The following is a 22510-nucleotide window of genomic DNA, read 5'->3' as shown; positions in this document are numbered from 1 at the left end:
CAAACTCCGGACGAGCTGATTGGCTGCCGGCGGAGGCTCGGCGATTGTTTTGGTTTTTCACAGGCGGCGCAGCTACGATGAGTTGGTTGTGGGTGGGGGGGGGGGGTCTACGGAATGGGGGGCATGGGCATACAGATACGTATATGGGGTATGTCCCCACATGGCAACAGCAGAGTGTTGTTTTCATGTGGCGCTGAGAGCGTTTTCTAGTGCGTTTGCATTGATAAGCGTTTGTTGTTATTTTGAACACCCTGATATTTGCCACTTTCGCGCTGTTAATTTAATTATTCTATTTATGATTTTATGCGATACAAATGTGGCCGCTGCGAATATAGAAACCAGTTCACGGACAGCTGAGGCAACAGCAGTTGTTGTCCCCTGCAGCTGGGTAAATTCTGGATGTGTCTATAGCTGCATTGGCCACAAATATAGCTACATTGGTGCAACATCGAATGGTGGGCCACATCACACGCGCCCGCCCACTTACGCCTGTTTGACCACATGTGTTGGCCTCTCGTTTTTGGACATTTGCCAAATCGAAAAAAACTTTCGCTTATTTGTAGAATCGGTGACGGAAAATTTGTATGCTAATCCGCCCCCCTCGCGGCATCCAGATGAGCCGGGGGCCTCCCCAATTGGCCATGGCCGCCTTGGAGGCCAGTATTCACATTCATGTGACTCTGGGGGCGCACCAAGAATAGCATGGCCCGGATGGTTGTCATGTGGCCACTCTTGTTTTTGTCTTTGGGGAAGGAGAAATGAAGGTGCTGCCGGTGGTGTGACTTTGTACCCCGAATCCAGTTTACCAGAAGACCCAGAATCCTCTGGGTACTCGAAGAAAAAGTTCAACAGAAGCAGTCGGGAAAGTTGCACGTAAATATGGCTCTGTTTTTCATTGGTTGCGTAAACATTTATTTGGTAGCAGTGTTATTTATAATGTTAAATTAAAACGCTTGCCAACTCTAATTTAAAACTTCAAGCTTAATTCAACTTCATAACAAATAGGCCAAATATAATTTTTATTAAAATTGTTTTAAATAATTATAATAAGCCGCTCACTTAGCCTAGACCCAGAAGAGACTGGCGTCCAACGTCCTTGGAGAAACCTGATCAGATGGTTGTCCTTGGTCCTTGGCTCCCCCCTCTTACAGTCCCCGTCCCCATTTTTGACTCCCTTTACGAAAAGTCCAGTTGCGAATTAAATCGAATTCGTCTACACGCGTTGCCGTGATTTTCGATTGGTTTATTTATAACTATGGACTTGTTTTTCTAGTTGGGCCTGATAATCTTCATCATCGGCATTAATTGCTGGACCCAGACTTGGACTTGGACTCAGACTCTAACTGCTTCGCTCCTGTTCTCACCTAACCGCCACTTGGCGCATTTCGATGATTCGGGCTTATTTGGAATTTACGTCAATAGACGATCGATTCGCTAAATATATGCATAATCAATAATGCGATTGGTTGAGAAGAAGGCAATGGGGAGGAGGGAGCCGGGCGGGTTATCAGTGGACGAGCCTCTGAGTTCGTCTAAATATAGATCAGACCCGGATTTGTGCTGTCGACCAGGAAAACTTTCCGAGGGAAAACATCACTATGAGGATCTTTACATTGCCCATGAACTATTTTAAGGGATTCGATTTCTTAGCTATTTTGCCTTTTGGTTTCTTGGCTTATTGGCTTTTTATCGCTGTTCACCCCATAGTGTACATCACACCACACGCTTTGAATTTAGTAATCAGTCCTTGGAAACCCACCGAAAATTGCAAAGGTTCACCCATAAACTTTACTTTCTTTTTGGCTTTTTCTGGCATTTATTTGCTTGTTTTTCATCGCGTGGATCTGTTGATAAGTTAGGTTAAACGGCATTATGGATTTATACGCTTGTTTACGCCAATTGCGGACGGGCCTCCGCCGAGGCGACCACTGATAAGCCCCGTCTAGGCCACGCCCCAAACCCAATTTCGATCCCAATTCCATTCTCGAATGGGCACAAGTCAAATTTCACTATAAAAATCTCGTTCGTTTCGTTTTATTTTAGGCAATAAGGGGTCTTAGATTAGGAAGTAACCTATGGAACACACACATCACATGTCAGCAACACGCGCCTTCAGCTCCCTCAGCTCCTCGGCCACGGCACCTGGCAGATGGTGGCCCACCTGCTCCTCGAAGTACCTCTCTATGGCAGCCACCTCCTGCTCCCAGAAATCTTTTGGCAGATCGAAAAGCTGGTCGAGATCAATGTTTTCCAAACTATCCAAGTTCAATGAATTCTTGCTGGGCAGGCGGCCAATGGGAGAGTCCTCGAAGCACTGCTCGCCCTCCACCCGCCGGAAGATCCAGTCCAGGACTCGTGAGTTCTCCCCGAATCCGGGCCAAAGGAACTTGCCCTCACTGCTCTTTCGGAACCAATTTACGTGAAAGATCTTGGGCACCTGGCCACGCTGCTCCATGCTTAGCCAGTGACCCAGATAGTCGCCGAAGTTGTAGCCGAAAAAGGGTCTCATGGCGAAGGGATCGTGCATGATGACCTTGCCCTTGAACTCAGCGGCTGCCGTGGCCTCGCTCCTCATAGCAGCTCCAATAAATACGCCGTGCTTCCAGTCTCGAGCCTCGTAAACCAAGGGAACTCCACTGGGACGACGACCTCCGAAAAGAATTGCGGAGATGGGCACTCCTTCGCTATCCTCCCAGGCGGGATCAATAATGGGACACTGAGAGGCGGGTGTACAGAACCTGGAGTTGGGATGGGCAGCTGGCTTTCCGGATTCCTGGGACCAGAGTTTACCCAACCAGTCCGTGACAGTCACCCCCTTCAGCTGATCCTTTTCCATTCCCTCCCAGTAGACACCTCCATCGGATGTAGAGGCCACGTTCGTAAAGACAGAGTTTCGGAAGATCGTATCCATGGCTATGGGATTGGTGGCCCTCGACGTTCCGGGCGCCACGCCAAAGAATCCATTCTCCGGATTAATCGCTCGCAGCACACCCTTGTTATCGAACTTCATCCAGGCGATGTCATCGCCCACGCACTCCACTTTGTAGCCAGGCAGGGTAGGAGTCATCATCGCCAGGTTGGTCTTACCGCAAGCTGATGGAAAGGCGGCAGCTATGTAGATCTTCTTACCTTGCGGATTGGTGATGCCCAGTATCAACATGTGCTCGGCCAGCCAGCCCTCTCGTTTGGCAATGGTGCTGCCAATCCTCAGAGCGAGGCACTTCTTGCCCAGCAGGGAGTTACCACCATACCCAGATCCATAAGATACAATCTCATTTTCTGCTGGCTTGTGCAGCACAATAGTGCGTTCGGGATCGCAGGGCCAGGATGGCATTGCCTGGACACCACTTTTGGGCGTACCCACGGAATGCAGGCACTTGACAAACTGACCATCCCCAGATTGCAGATAATTAAGCACTGGATTGCCCGCCCTAGTCATGATCTTCATGGACTCGACGACGTATGGTGAGTCTGTGATCTCGATTCCGATTTTGGAGAGAGGTGAGCCCACTGGACCCATGCTAAAAGGAATGACATACATGGTGCGACCTTTCATGCAGCCGGGGAATCTTTCCTTGATCGCCGCCTGCATGTCCTTTTCGGCTATCCAGTTACCCAGCATTCCCGGTGTGGCCTTCTCCGTAACCGGTACTGTCTGCTCCTTCGAATCCGTTGAGATGAACGTTTTTCCCTCCACTCTAGCCACATCCGCCGGATTGGTTCTTGCCAGCCAGCAATTCTCGTACTTCGGCAGAGGAATGATGGTTCCCTTCTTCAGCATGATGCCCTGGAGCAACTTGCTCTCGACCTCAGTACCATCACAGATGTGCACCCTTTCCGGTTGGCAGAGCTCCACGCACTTTTCCACGTACTGTTTGACGGCAGGGGTGAGGATCTTTGCATCTCCATACTGAATGGAGAGGAAGCGACAGGTCAGGCGGAAGTTCGAGTTCCGGTGTGGTGAGACCAATCTGAAAGAAGAGCCGTAAGGTTTTATTTATAGGGGTATGCGGAAAAGATATAAGAAATGGTATATTAATATACTTTTTGTATAGTGTATAAATATGTATTCTTTCGAAGAAATGTTCAAGATTAGCCTGGATAAAGATACGGTTGGGTAAAAGGGTAAATACAATTGTCTACCTATTTATTCAGCTAATGATAACGACCTTTTCAGATACTCTACCTACATCTACCGCCAGTCGTGTAGCCGACTAACCGAAACGAGCACAACTGTACCCCTTGGCGGACCTCGTAACGTGAATTTCAAATTCTAAGCGGTAAGGCACAGCCGGTGGAAAAGAGTCAGCGCCGCGAAAGAAACGAATACAAATAAAATCCAAATACAAACAGAAAAGATACAGCCAAACTGGCTGATCAGCTGTTCGCCGTCTGGTCGTTCAGGTTTTGTTTGGCTCCACCAATCCACCACTCCAAACTCGAGAAACTTGCTCGCCGCAATTCGCACAGAGCTCTGCGATCCAGGGAACGAAGTCGGATGGGGGTTACCATAAAGGGGTCCCCAAGTCGATGCAACCTTCGTGTAGCGGCCAGTCCACGTCACTTTCATTAGAAGCAGGTTCGGACGGAGCTCCCCCGACAGCATGATGCAATCTTTCATCATCTTTTTGCGGCATGAGCAACTGCTCTTTGGGCTCTCTGTTTCGGTTCTGCAGATAAGCGAAGAGCAGGTAGTCTGGTCGTGGTATCGTATCTACATGGTAACCCTTGTTTCCAGGGGAAATCGTTGAGATACATGTATACATATGGCTGTGGGTCAGAAACAGTTCGAACAGTTTTCGGTGTCACTATCATATGCCAGACGGCTGTCGGTTACATGGGGTCCAAAGTCCAATGATCCCCCGCCTCCGAGTCACCAGCGGAATAATCGCTTACACGCGCTCAGGGTTGCCCCACTTGTGACGTCAGTCGATTGTCTGGCGAACCGTAGAAATACCCCCCAAATTAATGCATGTTTTATATTTTGAAACTGCGCAGTTTTCTCCATCACACGCTCTACATTTGTATTATAGATGTCTACATATATATTGTAGATAGGTATATCAATGTGGCCTGGTCTATATTAGCATAAGTCGTCTGCATGGTCGGGGCGTGTGTGGTGAATGATAAACGCCAGTGATGTCTCTCCATGTCTACGGAATTGCCAATTCTGGGTCCCAAGTAGTAGAGAATGGGCAGTTAGGCAGCTTAATTGAATGAAAATCAAAATTTAATTCAATCATATTAACTGGCTTTTGTTTTGCGGCTTTATGGCCAGCGTCTGGCTTTTATTGTGGCTTATGCGTGTGAGAACTTCAGTTACCAGCCTCGGAGGCCGTGAAACCCTAGTTAAAGAGCTCAACGATATTTATGACGGCACTTATACTGATAAGTGGGCATATTGGCAAACCGCTTGAATCCAAATCGTACCGCTCCAGTATCGCTGTTGACACCAGCAGCTAATTATTTGGTCAGCACTCGAGTTGTCGCTTTGGATTTGATTAGGGACACGCGTCTTAGTTGGATGCTGAGAATCCGCTGCGTATTTGATTCTATTTTGGGAGATAACAGAGAGCGCTCCTCTTTCGAGGAATTTCTTCTGGCCTTTTGAAATGGCAACTACAGACCATCCTCCCACCTCCCTGTTCCCTAATGACGCCACCACTGATGACCCTCCTATTTTGGCCATACCAAATAGCCTGCCAAGTGGCTTCACAGAATGTTTCACTACTTTGGTACAACATGAATGAGTAAGCACTTCAAGTGTATTTCCCACTTCATGGACTTTCTCTTGTTATTTACGCATTCATTTGCGCTTTTTATTGCAAAAAATACGCATTAAATACATTCGTCGAATTTTCAGCCAGCGCGTGTTTCACTGATGTACATGTGTGTGTGGGTTTTTTTTTATACGGAAAAAGAACATATCAGTCTAAGAATAGTACGGTTAGTGCTATACGAAAATGTCCACCCAAAACACTTGGCAACAGTCATGGGGGTGTCAGCTGATTCAACAGATTTTCCACAACCAAAAACTGTACTTGCAGTCTGATGAAATAAACGAAACTGGTTTCATCTGAGGGTTCATTAGTCTTGCCCCTTTGCCTCATATTCAATGAAAGAACCAACCCAGCGCCCAGTATCTGAAATTGAAGGCGAAGGGCGGCCACAATCTGCGGCTTATCAGCTGGAGGACCCAGTAGACCATCGAGAGGTGGGGAATACCATTTTATGGATACTTAAACTAGAGATGGGATACTTTTCATAAAACCAAAACATGAGATAGATATTGTTAAATTATATGTGAGCTACTTAAAGAGGCTGTGACGCGAGATTTGTTTAGAGGAAAGTCTCCTATCAGTTTCGCAAATGCAAAGTTTTCCGCTGTGAAAGATTATTATCCGCGTCATAATAGCTAAACACACTTTGGTTGCACATTCCCAGCGAAACTTTGTTTATTATTAAACTGTTTGATTATAACAAAGAACAAAACTCAGTATGAGTAATTACACTGGTTTCCTTGTTCTTTAAAATACCTTTGTTCCCAGAAATGCCTTTTCCCAGTAAAATACGCAGAAAATGCGGTGGGAAATTCAGTCTGAACTGGATTATACGGCACACAGTCTGGAGGATGTTTTATAAGTACTAATAGAATGCTCATTACCGCATATCAAAGTCCACAGAGTGGAAGCAACTAATTTCGTATTTTGTTTACCGACTGATAAGCGATTCCAGACTGCCCACGCTTTCATATACGAGTATACATATGCACTTGTAGATTAAAGTGTTCCGCGAGTCAAATACTGTGTATAAGGTAATGGTTGAATGCGGGTCTGGGGTCTGGTCTGGTTTATTCCATCGGTTACATGGAGTAAAATCTGCTTGGGAAAGCATTGCGTGCAATTGGAATTGGTGGCAAGCGGCTTATTCGATGAATGAAATGATTCATATTTGTAGAGGAAATGCAAACAAATCGTCATTATATTGGGTAATCTTATCTAGAAGTTTCTGGGAATTCTGGGAAATTGTGGTAAACAAACCATTAACTGATAGGTAATCATTAGCAGACTATGAGCCTAGTTTCCTTCATATTTTCAGCAAAGCATTCGCTGATCGATGGGGCCTTCCAGAAAGGCGCGTGGGCCTTTCAACTGATAAGCGGTATTAACCTTTTACCTTAAGAAATTGTTTTTATTCCTCGCGTGCATAAATAATGCTATTTGCTATGGCAAATTCGCAAACGGAGGCTCGGCCTGAAAAATAGATTCAGTGGCTCGCGTCGTCAACAATAATATTATTCATTTGGTGTTGTCACTTCACCGACGCCGCTGTATCTAAAGGTTATCATCAATGGCAGTTCCATGGAACAAAGAAGTATCTCTCGGATACCTCCGGCCCATACGCAAATGTTATAGTTTAGTGTTACTTGCTGCACTTGGCCTGTAAGTGGGTGGGTTTATTGCCAAAAAGAGGCTACAAAAACACGCCACCCCATCAAAACAGAAGCCAAAAGTAAAAACAGTCAACAGGCGGCGATAACTTCGAGACATTGTTGCTAGGCGGCCTCAAAAACCCATACATGCAGCGCTTTGTTTTTATTTTGCCCGCCTAATGGCGTCACACATACACAAAAGAGAGGCAGAGCCAGTTGGACAACTTGCCAGCGATCGCACACACACAAACACAAGCCCTCTCACACTGAGAAAATGAGTCAAAACAAAACTGCAAAAATAATAAACCGCCTGTGGGTGGGAGGGTGGCGGTGGAGACGGGAAGCACTGATAAAGACCGAAACAAAGGAAACGGCGGCAATCGCCAAGCTTTTCATTGAAAAAATCTTTTAAGGAGAAAAGTGTTGCATAAACAAGAGCGCCCACAAAGAACTTATGTGGCTTTGGTCAATCACCTGTCGCCTGAAAGTAGGCAGTAAAAACGCTTCTGTGCCCCGAGGAACTGAAATATGTATTTAACGAACTATGCTTAAGCTCCAATGCACTTAAAGAAATTAGGCACTTTATATAAACTTATAAATACAAATGGTATTTAAAAGATTAATTCTAATTCCATCATCGTCAAAAATATTGCGACGACCAATGTATGTTAGCTTCAAAATGATAGTACTTTGCATAAGACATAAGCTTTTGCCGAGAGCGCATCTCTTACCCATGCAGACCACAGGCACTGAGAGATTAAGAATATATAGCGACGAGTGCAATGATCTTGGGAGCTTTATAGATGACATTAACATTGATGGCGGTGGTGTTGTTGGGGTTGATTTTGCCACTTGTTTACATGAATGAAAGTGTAACGGACGCTCTGCGACTGGCAGAGTGTGGAATTTTCCCGCCACGCGATAAGAACGATTCAATACTATTAGCATGACATTTTAGTTGAGGCAGGTAAGTTACTAGGCAATAGCATCTACTAAGTTGGGTTAACCTTAGGGCGTGTAATCCAAGTAGACGACTCAATGCTATTAGGCGATTTGGGATACCCCTCTATTTAGAAAAGGTGGGTATATTGGTTCGGTGTTTTGCGGTGTGAGCATTTCCCTTAGATAAGTGTTGTGTTTATGAAGTGCCTTAAAAATGATTAGATTAATTACTGTCAAATATTGTAAACAAAATATCTAAAGTTGATAAGCTGTTGAAAGAAACAGCTCATAATAGGAATATCTTCTTGTTTATTTTCTATAGGCTACACGGTATTAGCCTGTTTTAAGCACTCAAGTTAATGGATTTACCACTCGACTGCAAGCTGTTAAAGTATCCCCTTTGGGGTTTCGCCATCCTGGAATCCCGCCAATCCGACGGTATCCGAATCCGAATCGCATTAGACTTACCCGCATCGCAGCAGCTGTGCGCCTTTGAGCAGCATTCTGTCACCTGTTCGTGTTGGCTTTCACTTTCTAATTTCGCCCGCTAATACTCTTGGCAGCTAATGCAGTTGCAATTTTATCTCCGTCTTAATTAATTTATTGCGCTTTGTTGGGCCACAGGGTTCCGCTGTTAATTTGATGAAATTGCGGACCTAATTTAAATTTATCTCAGCCTCGTCTGCAATGCACTGGCTTCTGGATGTCACTGGCGCACTTGTTGCGCTTCGTATTCAGCTACAGCCGCGGCAACAGATTATGTTTCGGATTTGGATTCAAATTCAGATTGAGATATAGCGGAGCACTTGTTGCTGCTCTGGCACAACGAGCCAAACTGACTTTATGCGGCACTCGCTGCGCTCAAGTAACATGTGTGCGCAGACCACCGAGCATTTTGCTTGGGTCTCAGCTCCGTTCCCTCGCTCTCATATGAGAACGATCCCATCCCATCCGATCCGATTCGATTCGATTCTTGCCGCTGAAGCATATGGACTATATGTTTTGCTTTCGCTCTGATAAGATAAGAGCCCACACTCGGCGGCCGTTGCATTTCGGGCTCGTGCTACGTGCCGCCCACTGCATATGCAGCAGGTGATTGGGAAAAGCTCTGGGAAACTCGGAAAACACGCCCACCCTTTGGCAGCACACCGGTCTGGCGGGTCCTATTTTGCAATGTCTGCGCTGTTATCACACCAACTGCGATTATTCCATCGCTGATCAACCGCTATACACATTAAAAAGTAAAATGATATACAGATTATATAAGAATAATGAACAATTTTAGGAAACAAATATTCAACTGGAAATATTATTATGTTATATTTTGTAATTTTTGGTTCTCTTTGCAAATTATTTTCTCTTACCCTGCACTTTTCTTATCATTTTAGCCGTATCGTGCGGCTTCCAGTTGGGTACGAGTAATATCGTTTTACTAGGTCTATCAAGCTTATAGACCAGCACAATTTACGATGCTGCTTTCCAATAAAACCACTAACCGAAAAACCAAGTTTTGAAGGTCATACAATGCAATTCCTTCTTCGACGCCCTTCGAAGTCTGATTTTGGCAAGGGGCCGGACTTTTTGAATCAGATGGTTCCAAAGCAAAACAAAACAAATCGAAACTTTCCCCTGGGCGATAAGCCTAATCGGGAATTGTTAGCTCTCGGTCCAAGGTGCTTTGACCAGTGGCCAGCAAACCAAATACAAAATATTCGCCTCTCTCAGAAACCCATAAAAATCGGAAGATTCGTCTGCCGGGGATTAAACGTGCCAGCTGTGGTACAGTGGAACTCCCAAAACCAGAAATAAGAACAGTATAAGCTCCTTTTGCTCTTCTTCAACTTAACGCACTAATCATGAAATATCTTTATTAATAATAATTTCTTGCGTACGGTATAATAATGTTTCATATAAGTATTCTTCACCTTGCAGTGTCTGTTTTTTTTTTAATACATTCAAATTTACACGAGTCCGGGTCATTAGCACTACGACAATAATTGATATACAATATTTATAGTAGAGCTAGGTATATAGATTATTATGTACTGTATATATAGATTTAATGTTCGTATATATAGTGGCGTAAACAAGTAAACTATACAATTAGGCTTGGTACTATGTATTTGGTTTCGGTTGCGTTTGCATTGCGAGGATTCGACTTTGTTAATTGATAAGGTGGGGGAGGGGCAACTAACTGTATGGGGCCTCTTACTTTAAAATTGTGTAAACGTACATATAAATCTGATGGCTAATCGGATCCTTGATTGGAACTGTTTTTGATTGGCGGTGTACAAAATGGATACAAGTCTCCCAAAAACAAGATATAAATGGAAAAATTCCTGCTCTGCTATGGGGAAATCTACCACGTCGGTGACTACAAATCTCTCTAAACTCGACGGGCCATATCATAAGTATATTTCTATATTTGTCTTATTGTCTTCAACGTTCTGTCGTCCGTTCTTTGCATTGACTTTGAGTACTTCGAAATTCCATGTGTTTTGATTCAGTTGTCAGTTTTCAGATATCAGTGTTGCACTTGCCTTTGCCTTACCGAAATAGGAGAAAGTTGGAGGGGACGTTGGGGGATTTGTGTGATAACCATTTTGCCGGAAACCGAATCGGAAATGTGGAAAGGACTATCTTCATAGATATCCTGTTCAGTTAACTGAAGTGAACAATGGGGTGCCGCTTAACAACTAGTTAAATATTAGACGCTTTATGGTTTCCCTTCTTCGATAGAACTTTACAACCACTAAAACTATTCACAGCAGTTTATAATTCTTGATTTGTATTTTTGTTTAGCTCTGTCAGTGTGGGAGAATACTTTTTGAGTGTTTTTTTTTTTTTCTTTAACGGGGAATAAGATTGAGTGGACGACTTTGGGGCTGTGGATGAAGAGTCTTAACATCTAAACATTGAGGATATTATTTAGAATATCACACATTCCATGTATCATTCTCTAATCAGTATAGTAAGTATAGGTATTTGTTTAACTCAACTAGAACTCGAAGTGTTAATATTGTGTCTCAACGTTCTTAATCAGTTTAAAGTAATTGTAAATCGTGTAACTCCTCTTAGATTACATACATAGATTAATTGTAGGTCTGATGAGTTCTACTTGAGGTCAAAACAAAACGGCAGATCTCTACTAAAACTAAATGTTGAGTTTAACTCTTTGGAAATGCGCTGGCTAAGTCGACTATAAGCGTTTGCCGTCGAAGAGCTTTCTCCGGGGGAGGGGGGAATTGTGGGGGAATTGTTGGGGATATTGGGGATGGGAGAAAAGGAGTGCGGCTGTGGGAGTCGGAAATACTTTTAGTTTTGTGTGTTCGAGTGTCTAAGGGTAAAGCTTTAAGCATTCCAACTAAATGCTACATAATCGAATTTAAACCATTTGCAACCCGTTTTAGATAATACCTATCCTCCTGCGGCACATTGTACTCGTACACAGTTTGTTAAATTTAGTTTTAGTTTGGGCTTAGTTCAGTTTGTGTTAAAATACGATTTAACAATTTTAGTTACGCACTCGAATGCAATTCTTCGGCTGTTTATTCTGGTAATTACTTAGTTTAGATTTAAATTAAGTTAAAATACTTATAGTAAATATTTATAAATGTTTGCGCTCAGCTCGGCACGCACCCATCTTACCGCTCGTCTTAGTTAAATTGGTTTTTGTTTTTCACTTGCCATTTTGTATCGGTTCACACCTGGACCTGTATCTGGACTTGTACCTGGCCTTCTATCTCTACCTGTATCTGTATCTTTATCCATATCTTATGCTTTCGTTTCCATAGCTGCGCCTGGGAGTGGGGCTGTGGCTTTTCTAGACATCGTACGCCTCCTTCTTATAGTTGTTCTTTCTGCTTGTTGGCACATTTAGCACGTTCGATGTCTTGGTTGTTGTTGTCGGACGCATCATCATCATCCGCATGGTCATGGGCTTGTCCTCCTCGTCGTCGTCGGAGAAATCGCTCTGGGTCTTGACATGACCACCCAGCGCCGGACCGCTAAAATCGTTCTCGTCATCCTCGTCGTCCTGTTTGGAAAGAGGTTGGGATGAAGGATGAAGAGTGTCTTCAACATGTCAGACATAAAATGGGCGGACAGAGTCCTCTAGGAAATCAAGAACTTCTTACGAAATTATAGTACATAAATCAAATGAGCTGACACCACGCTGCGTATACTTGATATTCTACACAAGCTCAAGCGAAAGCTCTCTACACGGCCAGCGACTGGCCACAAAAGCTGAATTTGTAAATTAAAACTACTTGAAGTTCAGAGAAACTTAAGTACACTGTAACTATACTGTAGATGTAAAGTTTATTTACATTACATGTGTTCATGTATTCAGTGGCGGATTTTCATTCAAGCCAATCATATAATGTGTAAGAATTATTTATTCTTATAAAACATATAACCATTTGTAAAATCCGCCACTTACTTATGTGTTGCATTAAGGGTTTAACCATACTAAAAGTATTTAAACAATTAACAAACAAACGAACGAACCAACAAACAAAATGTAAATGGTCAGATTTTGATTGTCTCCCTGTTACTTTACCTGCATATTAGCCACGATCAGCCGCCAATTGGGTTTATATATGTCCATGAACTGCCTAAATCTATGTACACTCATTTCCCTACTCCTGTTGAGCCTTCAAGCGATTTTGCTAGTCTTTTCCCTAAACTTAGGTTTTGTAAATAATTGTTCTGGCCTTATCCGGTTTTCGTTTAAAAGAGCTGTTTGCTATTGTTTGCTAGCTACGATTAATTGCTGTGCGTTGATTAGTTCTTTGTGGTATTGAGTACGGGTAATTGCTTGGTAACCGAGGATGAGCAATTGGTTTCTACTTGAGTCGAGCCATGTCCTTAGTTTTTTTTTCGGTTTTTCTGGGTGTTCAGTGTTCGGTGTTTTGTGTTTCTGGGCCATGCGAAGGGCGTTAGTGAACTATTTTTTAGAGCTATCCTAGTTTTAACTGGTTGCTGATTTCTTTGGGGTTCTCTAAGACATGGCGCTGCACTTAGGTTCGTATCCATGGCTTCGGTTTTGAGTTCAGGTTCGGTTCGTTCTAATTCTAACATTGAATGAAAATGGACACGGGAGCACAGGGAAAGAAGAGCAGAGAATCGTGTGATTAGCTTTAGTGTTTTTCAGAGATGTGCAGGTGACGGGATCGGGGTTTTGGAGTGGGTATAGCCTTTCTATCCAGGACGAGGCACAACTTACTTCAAAGTCTCCAATTGTGAAGCGTGTCGCCGCTAGTGAATCTTGCGGTGGCATATCCGGACTCATATTCTTTACGACAATGAGCGTGAGTTTGGTAATGTATTCGGTTATTGGATGTAAGCATTGTCAGATAGGAAAAACAAGCGCAAGAGTGAGGAATTTTCGTTAGGTGAGAGAAAGACACAATTAGTCACACGTATAGATCAAAAGAGAGATGGGCGTAAACTTAGCCTAATAACACAACAAATGGTACAAAGAAAGCTCAAATCGAGATTGAATCGAAAGTGTTATCAATTGATCTGAGCGCGGATCTGCACTTACATCGTCATCATTGTCAATCATCTCCTTGGTGGAGGCGGTTGTTTCATTGCGACGAATCGATCCTTGGTGGATGTCCAGGTCCACCTTCAGGCACTGGAAGCTGCGCATGAGGAACACGATGGGCATGGGCAGGACGCCAGCCAGGATCATGGATAGTGCGATGCCCATCACCCAATTGGGGTAGCTCTTCTGCTCAATCATACCCTGTAGAAATATGCAAATACATTTAGTCAAGATCTAATAAGGGATCTAAATATTTGAATGCTAAGCTACATACCAAATCGGCATTCCAAGCACCGTAAGTTGGATTTCTAATGACCATGAAGACCACTGAAGACACCAAGATGCAGACCATAATGACGGGACCAATGTACCGCCAGGTCCACTGCCAGTAACGACCAGGTCGGTAGCCAGTCATCTGGAAAATGTCCTCGGTGAAGCTGCGGAAAAATATCGTTAGTATATGGCTCATATATTTAAGGAAAATGCCAGCACAAACTCACCGCTCGTGTCCGTAGATAAAGATCACGGCTATCATCTCCATCAGCGCCACCACCACGAGACCAATGGTGCCGGCAAAAGAGTCGAACATCTTGAGCCAGTACTCCCCGGCACCTGTGCAGAAGATGAAACCGACAATGAAGCAGAAGAGACACACCACGCCAGTGACATGCTGTTTCTTAACCCGCTTGATAATGTCAATGTCGAAGAGGGTGCACAGCATGCCCTCCAGGATGCCGATCTGTGATCCCAGTCCCAGCGACAGCAGCATGGTGAAGAAAAGGACGGCCCAGAATGGAGCACCGGGCAGCTCCACGATGGCCTGGGTGAATACGATGAAGGCCAAACCGGTGCCCTCGGCAGCCTGCATAGATAGGAGTACACAATGAGAACCTCCAGACCATAGAAATCCCCATCCAGACAGTACTCACATTGTCCAGTTCGTGGGCCAAGCTGCATTCGCTCAATTGCAGGCGGAGCAACTCAGTGCCATTCAGTAGACTCATGGCTTGCTCGTAGCCCTGTGTGTCATTCAGGCCCAGCAGTTTGTTTTTCACCAGGATTTCCGTGTTACTGAAGGAAGGGCAAAAAAGAAAGGAAGAATAAATAAACAAACTATGAATGAACCAGTTGAAATCGGTTAGAACCCGATGGCAAAGCCGTTCAAGAGCAATTGTGCATAACTCAACGTGGGTCCGTTAATTGATGCAAATTGACAGACACGACCGCGATTCCATATATCGATTCGAATATATCAATGGATGGACGCAGATACACCCACCGAGCCGGCGTTTCATTGATACGCAAATAGAAAGAAAAACAGTTGCCCTCCGCCGGTTACAACTGGTCAGCATATTGATGACCCACCTAATGGACGTGGACCCACTGATGCGTGCTACCCACTGCCGCTCCCCATTGACTCACCTGGCTACACAACGGTCCACATTGACGGTGGCCTTGAAGCCCAGAATGGCGAAGATGACCACGCTGGCGTAGATAGCCGTAACTGCATTGCACACGGACACCAGGAGCACATCCCGCACGCAGTTGTTCTTCGGCGTGTTGTAGCTCCCGAAGGCGATCAGGGATCCAAAGGCCAGGCCAAAGGAGTAAAAGACCTGTGTGGCTGCATCCAGCCAAACGGTGGGCTCCAGTAATTTTTCCACCTTTGGCGTATACATGTGCATCAGTCCAGCGCCCGCTCCTCTCAACGTGATGCCGCGAATGAAGAAGATGGTCAGCACAATGTAGGGAAAGAGCGAGGTGAAGTAGACAACCTTGCCGGAGCTCTGGATGCCCTTCATTACGATGAAGAAGACAATGGTCCAGGACAGCATCAGGCAGAGCACGATCCACCACTTGAGGCCACCAGGCTCATCCATGGACGGTGCCGCATCCAAGGTGGTGCGGTACCAGAAGTACGTCGTCTCCGAGGATTTGGCGCACTCCTCCAACTCAAATCCTGTGCCGTTCAATGGACAAGATGACCAGGGCAGCGGATACTAAAGAAGTCAACAATTAATTATAGATCCTGATTGCTTTCAATAAAAATCACTTACCCGAAAACTGTTGAAAAGGTAGAAGAAAACCCACGTGATGATCACGTTGTAATAGAGAGCCACAAATAGCGTCACTATGCACGACGAGATTCCGATGCCACCCAGCCAGGGATGGATGGTGTTCCACACACCCAAGGCACCCAATCGCATTCTCTGCCCGATTCCCAACTCGATTAGGAACAGCGGTATGCCCTCCAGTATCAGCATAACCATAAAGGGTATCAGGAATGCACCTGCAACGGAAAAATTGAAGGCTTAGATTCACTTAAAGAAATACTAAGAATATCTATAAATTCATTTTATATAAGGTTGTAAAATTAGCTCATGAACTTTCTTTATATAAAATCTTAATGAAATGCCTTAAATCGAATAAACATATTTGCACTTCATAGTGTAATTTTTTCGCAGTGCATGGTTAAATTACTGGGGATGTGACACAAAATCAATTCAAAGCCAGCCGGAAATTTGCATTTCTGGCCAGGTCGGGAAATATCTGGTTGGACAACTAGCTGAAAAGAGTATGCCAACTTCGATGCCTGGTCAAGCTGTCAATTGTAATTGAATTAAAAGCCGGGTGGGGTTAAATCGCCATTAGAAATGTGCGTACACTTGCTATAACGTCCCCTTTCCACCCACACAAGTCACCCCGCCCACTCAACGCCCACTGGCCCACCCAAGGCCATCAATTGGGCCCTTCCGCCGTCGAATGCCAGGCAATTAGTGCACATTAAATCCCATAATGTTATTGTCAAAGCTGTGCACCTGATTAACTGCAGTTCGTTGGCCAACTGATATTGGATATGACACATGTCGCCGGACGATGGGGGCGTGGAGGGGCGTGGCAGGGGTCTATCCAATTTAGCGTTATCACTCAGGTGACCCGTGCAGTCAAACAGACATTGATTTGAAAATACTGCTCCAGTTTGCGCTTTTTGCCGCAGTAATCCGAGGCTTAGCGTTGAATGCCAGGCAAAAGTGCATAGACCTAAACAATCATAACTCGTAATCGATGAGGTATTTTTTGCATACCAAACATATAAAGTAATAAGTTACATAGAACTGTAGTTATATCTTATATCTATTATTTATATCTTTAAACACAAGAAATGCTGTTTGAAATATTTATACACATTCAATTCATTCATTACATTCTTATTGATCGAACTAAAACCAACATCTTTCCTTTTTAAATAGTTTTAAATACTTACCGCCTCCATTCTGTTGGCAAAGGTAGGGAAACCGCCAGATATTGCCGAGGCCCACCGAGTATCCGATGATGCTGAGGAAGAACTGCATCTTGCCGCTCCAGGCGGCGCGTTCCGGCTCATTGCCCGGAATGTCCACCGATTGCACGGAGTTGCGCTGGGGGGCGGTAAGGACGATGGTCACCCCGTGGGTTCCATCGCCCCGTGCCCGTGTGTTCAGCGGCGCCATCTCGTGGCCGTTGCGCGGCGCATCTATGATTTTGGTGGCAGCCATCAACGTGCGGATATTCCTGGCGAAGTGTCCGTGGTTACCGTCTGCGGAAAAGTGGAGCAGCCGATTATGAGAAGTGCCAGGACTGGACCCAGACCCACTGTTTGATCGATACTCCCCGAGTAACAGAGTGTGTGCTATTTTGTGTGTGTGGACTTGTTTGCCCATTTGTGTAGCGGTTCGTCCTTGAGACCGCTTCTAGTGGCTGCTAACTCAATTTGTGTCCTAATTGTTTGCCATTAGGCGGATTCTCCCCTGGTTAATGGAAACTTTTCGCTGTTTTTTTCCGTCTTTCCGCCCCTGTTAGCTTTCGTAATTTTATTAATATGCAAATTTTGTATAGTGCCTTGGGACCACATATGTATATGTAAGCATGTTTATTAGTTCATTCGTAATTAAGTGTGGTATGCCGACTTCCTATCAAGCTTAAATACCAATATATATCATAAACTGAACCCACTTTTAATATGCCGAAATAAGTCTTAATAAACTCGAGAACACATAACTTTTTTTAAGTATACTCTTTTTTGTGTACGAGTTAAGGCACGTATGTGGGGGGTCAGAGGTTAATTAGATCCTTAGTTTTTGCAGTAAACAAACCCAGAAGCTCCAAGGACTGTTTACGAGTCACTAAACCACCCCCAACCCCTCTGGAATCGTGACTTCCTGAACCTTGTTGCTCTGTGTAGGGGAAGGCCAAAAATTTTAGCCAACACCGCAGAAGGTCGTTTTAAATTGAAAGAGCAACCAAAAACGGAAAAAAGACCAACAAGGGGGGCGAGTTTATTGAAAGGGGGGTTGACACAACCCACAGTTCTATGTGGGTGCCATTTACTTGGAGGCTCGTCCTCTGTTGCTGACGTAGTAAATTAGGGCTAGAGAGCACACGGAAAAGAGCGGAAGAGCCATGGGTGTGTTGTTTGGGGCAGCAGCTGTGTGGCAAGAAGCAGCAATTCACCACCGAGCGAGAGAGGCAGAGAGAGCGCCGAAAGCTGCTCGGAGCTTTTGGCGTCCTGCCGCTTCATTGATGGCCACTTCGGGGGGATAGATTTCCCGCAGGGGGGAGCACACCTCCACGCTATATATTCTCGGTCTATTCTGCTATATTTTGCGTATACGTAATGCGCTATGACGTCTTTTGATGGCTGCCTCATTTTCCCCAATTGCGTTTCCCAAAACGTTACACACCGACCATCTATTCGTGTAAATATTTATCCAGTTACACCCACAGAATGTATCTCATGGATGCAGAAAACAAAAACTACTTCTAGGGGTACCCAGCTGCAAAGTCTCCGATTAAATTGCAGGGAAACGAGCTGTAATCAAAGGACGCCAACGTGCACTTTTCCGCATTTCCACCCGCTGAGCTGTCTCGGGGAAAACTCTCGTCCTCCGATTGCACAATCCGATTGCTGTTACGTAAACCAGTGTGTGAAAATATTAAAGTCCTGTGAGATTGCTTTGCTGTTGCTTTCTGCGACGCAGTTAAATGGGTGGATGGTCGGATGGGTGGCTCTTTTTCGCTCAATCACCGGCGTTTCTAAATAAAGCTCTTGGCCAGGATGTGGCCGTGGCCCTGTCATTGGAATGGGTTAAATCACTTGGACCCATCGCAAAGTGGACTGAAACACAATGGTTTAACCATTGCCGTAGGAAATTACTCAATGAGGGGTCAAGATTACCACTGATTGGCTGTGACAGGATCTAATTGAAGAATTGCTTTTCGGGCTTGCATAACTCTGGGCTGGAGAACAGGATTCCCATCTGGATAAAATTTAAATGAATGGAAATTTACCAAGCCAAACGACGCTACCCCAATCTCTCACACAGGTAGAAAAGCTTGGGTCCTGGGAGCAAAAAAAAAAAAATGACAAACCCAATTGCGTCGTGGCAAAACTGTAATCCCATAAAACACAAAGGTTCATCCCCTTTCAACTCGCGGGTTAGAAGAATCGTATTTAAAGCTCATTGCCAGTTAAGGTGAACTACAAATAGCTCAAAAAAAAAGCAGAAGTACTGGGTAGTAGTTAGTAGTGAAAATAAAACAAGTAGGCGAATCTGCTGACATGGCGTGCTGCATGCTAAATCGATAAGAACGGCTTTGCGGGTAAGGTGGAATCCAGGGGGAGGGCCAGCTGTCTTTTCCTATTTCTGCATAAATCATGCAATTTGATTGCCAATGAAATATACTCTGTTTACGCAATCGATTTTGCACATTTTATTGGCCTTTTGTTTACGCTACGCCACAATAAATTCACTGCGAATCGTTCAAAAATGTTGCCTCTTGAAAATTCGAAATGCCAACTAATATAGCCATATTTGTGGCTATTTTCGGAATCACATTCACTCAAAATAAAAACAGAGAGGTGTTGCGCAACTTGTTCGCTGGCTGCTGCCAATATGCACTTTTTGCCCTTTGCTCTTGATAATTGATTTGGACATCGTTTGGCGCCAAGGCGCGAATTACGCCGAAACTCTGCGAGGACAATTGGCCCCCAAAATCCAACCGAAAACCACCCGAAAACACATTGAAAACACATCCACACTTCCGTTTCCGCTTGACCTTGATGCACGCCACTGTGGATTTTCTGAAACTTTGCGAGCACTTTTAACAGACAATGGATATCCCGCTGAAAGGTGTTGAATTACTTTCCCAAGCCCCAATTTCGATTGCTTACGATTGCTAAACCTTGGTCAGCTGCTATTCGAATAAAATAGGGCGTTTGTTTTGCTAAAACATTATGTAAATAAACGCAGCCGACGGTCTTATGCAGAACTGTGGAAAGTTTCCAGAGATTATTATTACATTTAAAGCACACTTCTAGATATAGGAAAACCTATAAGTCTTTAAACTTTTTCTATTCTTGAAACTAAAATATACACAATACATTTCTAGTTATAAATTAAGCAAACAAAGAACGTATACGTTGTATTTAAAAATAAAGTAAAAATATGTTTCATTTTAATTGGATAATACTTGATTTAAAAAAAAATTTATATTAAATAATAACGTGTAATCGCAATAAACTAATCAAATTATTTCAAAGCTCAATGAATTTGTTAAATATTTCCAGGGCGTGGTGAAGAAGAAGAACACAGCCCCCTTCGGCGTCTTAATAATCCTTTGTGCGTCTTAACCTTTTGCCCCGAGTAAACAATCGATAACAAACAAATGTTTCACTCCCAGCCCAAGCACAACATTAATTTTTCATCAAACAAAGTCAGTTTGGCCGCATCCGGCGGACTCGTGCACTTGTCTGGCCGAGAAGATTGCCAAAAGAGCGGTGTACCAGTGTATCTTATATAGACCATGTACATATAAGCCCATTGTACATATCTAACTTTCGCTCTCACCCTAGAGCGAGAGAGATGGCTACAGAGTGTGCGAGAGAGACACATAGAGAAGGGAAGAAGCGAAGTGCAATCAGACGGGGCACAAAGTTCAATTCCTTGTGCTTCCCACTATTTTTTTGGCACAGCATCAACTGTTGGCCTGTTGAGGTCGTTGGGGTGGGTTGGAGCTTTTTTGGCCCAAAACATCCCCTCGGCCAATGCCATTGCCAGCCCCAATGCATTTTATCAGAATCTCCAAGAGAAAGAGAATGTCAAAACGGAATTGATGATTTAAGATGATGTATCTTTGTATCTTCTTATGGCTATCTGAATTAAGGTGTGAATATTAAGTCAAATATTATTCAAGTGAAATTGTTTGAAGTACTTATTCCCATGTTTTAATTATTAAATTAATAAATAATTCATAAACTAATATTTTAAAGAGTTATTTGAAAATGCTGTATACTTTTCGATTGAATACCATTAGTGAAAGCAACCCAAACAAGCCAACTCAAATCGCTTAAAGAATCAAATTAAAATTTTTGTTTACGCTGGCTTTTCAGTCAAGTGATTAAACGGTGAATGTGTACCCATGCCAAAATCTGATTTTGTTTCCCATGTTCTTACAATGTACTATATATAGTAGTTTATGTCAACGTGCAAAGTTGAATGTATGGCAAAGTTTTGCACTTTGTTGATTTTTGGAATGCGAATTCGCTGTAAATGCACAAAAATGCTGATTTCGATTGGCGCTAAGGGCACGAAACAAATGAAATTAACATAAAGCTAAGTTCACTGTTTTCACGGAAGTCCACGTGCATCCCCAACCCCGAGTTTTACTGACACAGCTCCTAAGATAAAGAGAGCGCCAGAGAGTCTGTCCTGAGAGAGAGATAGAGAGAGCGAGAGAGAAGGACAGGAAGGGAGTCCTTTTGGTATGTGTGTGTGTGTGTTAGTGGGCAGGACACGTCAGGCAGAAAGTTTCGCCTCGCTTTCTTGTTCCGTACCGAAGTTTGTCTTGGCTGTGGGATTTAAAATTCCAGACTGCTTTAAAGCGGATTTTTCACACACACACTCTCGCGCTTTGGAAAATCACTGATTATCCCTGATTTCCGCTTTAATCCAGACAAACGCTCGATATCAATTGCGTTCGACGAATTTTTGCGTTTTTCTCACGGAGCTTTGCTCGATTTTCACGACCGTTGATTTGTGCTTTCCGTTGTAAACTGAATCCAAATCGCTTGGCGCCGCACTGCGAAGCTCGCGAATTGGCATGGTGTGTTTGAATCGGTGGTGAACTAACCACCACCAGCGCAGGAACATCCACTACACACACAAACACACACGAACACATGTCAAGCGTTGACGCAGGACTCTGCATGGAAATTTTTGGGCTGGCAGCGGGCTTAAATTGGGCAAAGCTTCACTTTCATTGATTGCCGCACGCGGAAAGGAGGCCAAAAGCTGCAGGAGCACGTGGCTTTCGGGGGTTGAAAGTTCAAATGCCGCCGCTATCTCCTGTTGTGGTGGTGGTTGTTTAGAAGGAGAGAAATACGTTGGGAGAGAAAACCAATTGATTATTAAAAAGGACTCGCTTGTATCTTAATCCGAAAATAAAATTAATTAATTCCTTATAAATTTATATAGTATAAGAATTATAGTTTCATTGAAAGTACATATCTGAATAATAACAAGAAATCTCCTTTTAAATAGCCCGCC

General features: G+C 44.0%; 2 protein-coding genes across 4 annotated transcripts; both read right to left on the bottom strand.

Moving 5' to 3' along the window:
- Window positions 1-893: 893 nt before the first annotated feature.
- Window positions 894-9213, bottom strand: Pepck2 (Phosphoenolpyruvate carboxykinase 2). 2 transcript variants are annotated; one of them, NM_137497.3, is made up of 2 exons: window positions 8843-9213; window positions 894-3971 (listed from the first exon to the last, which is right to left on the bottom strand). In NM_137497.3, exons 1-2 carry the CDS (start codon window positions 8875-8877, stop codon window positions 2090-2092), a joined length of 1917 nt encoding a protein of 638 aa, NP_611341.1. In that variant the 5' UTR covers window positions 8878-9213; the 3' UTR covers window positions 894-2089. The 2 variants fall into 2 exon arrangements, with proteins under 2 accessions (NP_611341.1, NP_001097367.1); NM_001103897.2 differs by lacking the exon at window positions 8843-9213 and adding an exon at window positions 4187-4253 and having other exon boundaries at window positions 2020-3971.
- A 990-nt stretch (window positions 9214-10203) lies between these two features.
- CG43066 (uncharacterized protein) lies at window positions 10204-22069 on the bottom strand. Of its 2 annotated transcripts, NM_137496.3 has the most exons (11): window positions 21799-22069; window positions 17191-17502; window positions 15983-16215; window positions 15348-15925; window positions 14855-14996; window positions 14426-14787; window positions 14200-14362; window positions 13923-14126; window positions 13602-13670; window positions 12936-13449; window positions 11226-12410 (listed from the first exon to the last, which is right to left on the bottom strand). In NM_137496.3, exons 2-10 carry the CDS (start codon window positions 17459-17461, stop codon window positions 13444-13446), a joined length of 2028 nt encoding a protein of 675 aa, NP_611340.1. In that variant the 5' UTR covers window positions 17462-17502; window positions 21799-22069; the 3' UTR covers window positions 11226-12410; window positions 12936-13443. The 2 variants fall into 2 exon arrangements, with proteins under 2 accessions (NP_001246408.1, NP_611340.1); NM_001259479.2 differs by lacking the exons at window positions 12936-13449; window positions 13602-13670 and having other exon boundaries at window positions 10204-12410.
- Between the last annotated feature and the right edge of the window lie 441 nt (window positions 22070-22510).

The sequence above is a fragment of the Drosophila melanogaster genome, chromosome 2R (genome assembly GCF_000001215.4).
Source record: "Drosophila melanogaster chromosome 2R".
Taxonomy (NCBI): Eukaryota; Metazoa; Arthropoda; class Insecta; order Diptera; family Drosophilidae; genus Drosophila; species Drosophila melanogaster.
The sequence above is the reverse complement of the archived record's forward strand: the minus strand, read 5'-3'. Positions and strand labels throughout refer to the sequence as shown.

Bases quoted from the DNA above. Each gene is read 5' to 3' on its own strand.
- Pepck2 (NM_137497.3), bottom strand. From the start codon at position 8,877: ATGCTGCTCAAAGGCGCACAGCTGCTGCGATGCGG. The intron at 3,972-8,842 runs GTAAGTCTAATG...CTCTTCTTTCAG, and splicing joins GCACAGCTGCTGCGATGCGG to ATTGGTCTCACCACACCGGA.
- CG43066 (NM_001259479.2), bottom strand. From the start codon at position 17,461: ATGGCTGCCACCAAAATCATAGATGCGCCGCGCAACGGCCACGAGATG. The intron at 14,997-15,347 runs GTGAGTCAATGG...CCCTTCCTTCAG, and splicing joins GTGGACCGTTGTGTAGCCAG to TAACACGGAAATCCTGGTGA. The intron at 14,127-14,199 runs GTATGTAGCTTA...ATATTTCTACAG, and splicing joins GTGCTTGGAATGCCGATTTG to GGTATGATTGAGCAGAAGAG.